The sequence below is a fragment of the Plasmodium vivax genome, genomic scaffold (assembly GCF_000002415.2).
Source record: "Plasmodium vivax scf_5076 genomic scaffold, whole genome shotgun sequence".
In the NCBI taxonomy this organism is placed as follows: domain Eukaryota; phylum Apicomplexa; class Aconoidasida; order Haemosporida; family Plasmodiidae; genus Plasmodium; species Plasmodium vivax.
In genome coordinates, this window is record NW_001851367.1 from 1 (window position 1) to 1,252 (window position 1,252).

The window sequence follows — 1,252 nt, forward strand, 5'->3', positions numbered from 1 at the left end:
TATTTTTAACAAACTAAGTAGAAATATAACGTTGGTACATAAAAGTTATATTCCGGAGGATGATTTCAATAAGAAGCGCTGTTATGATTTAAATTACTGGTTATATAATGAAGTATACAAAAATCTTCAATCATCAGAGAATGATCTTGTACACTTTAATGAGATTACTACTAAGCTTAAAGGCGTATGGAAAAATATCGTCGATAATGCGTTTAAAAATAACGATTATGAATGTTATCCAGATGAAAAGTTACTTGTTAACATGGGGTTCTTGCAAGAAATTAAGGATTTATTTGATTTTTATGAAGATTTTAATGAAATGAAAAAGGAAATCATTGCTAATACGTACAAATCATGCTTTAAATATTCTGATTACCTTAAACAAAGAATTCCAGTTTATTATACGTGGAGAGACTCATGTAAAGTGGAAGATTTTGCTTGTAAAAGATACATCGATGATTATATGAAATATCGACCTGCGGGTATTGTGCCAGAATTAAGCTATTTTACTGTTATCTTAACTTATCCTGGTAATCCATGTTATTCATCAGTTTATGATTTATTTGTATATGCAAAAGAACAGCCTAAACGTAATGATGATATATATAGGAGAAAAATGGAAAAGCTTGCAAAGGAAAATCCAAGAGGTAATTTACTTTCAACTGATATGGGAGAGGGATTACGTGGAAGTGAATTTTTTATTCCGGGTGATCATGATGACTATTGGTTACGTCTAAGGTGGGATATATACAAATATATAGCCTACGACCTCTCGCCACCTATGCTTGGTATAGCGGGAGTGTTCCTAATTTTGTATGCTTTTTATAAGGTAAACATATAAATAGAATTTTATAATAGGATATTTCACATTTGTTGACTATAATGCATCATTTATTAAATTTGCTACATAAGTGACAATAATATTCGTTACGTAACATTTTCTGGTAACTCCTTTTCAGTTTACGCCACTAGGAAAAGTGTTCAAACACACACGTGCAAAAGTAAGGAGAAGGATTCAACCTAACCTTAACTATGAAGACATTGTGCTATTATATGGAAGTGATGAATCTTTAGCGAGCAGTTCTGACGATAGCAGTTACAACATATCATACGCGTCTTCATTAAGTTAATAGTTAGAACAAGGCATAAATGGTGAAGAAACGCAGTTTAAGCGTTGCATAAAGGTAAAAATGATTTTTATATATCTCTACTTTTGACTAAAAAGGAATATAATAGTGGGACATTTTTTGGA

The 1,252-nt window shown here is 31.2% G+C and overlaps 1 protein-coding gene across 1 annotated transcript; it reads left to right on the plus strand.

The window, feature by feature from the left end:
* On the plus strand, positions 1-841 carry PVX_052690 (variable surface protein Vir4-related, truncated; the record flags this gene model as incomplete). The annotated part of the gene is made up of 1 exon (XM_001612340.1): positions 1-841. A coding segment is annotated over one exon (841 nt), but the record flags the coding sequence as incomplete, so codon positions are not given.
* Between the last annotated feature and the right edge of the window lie 411 nt (positions 842-1,252).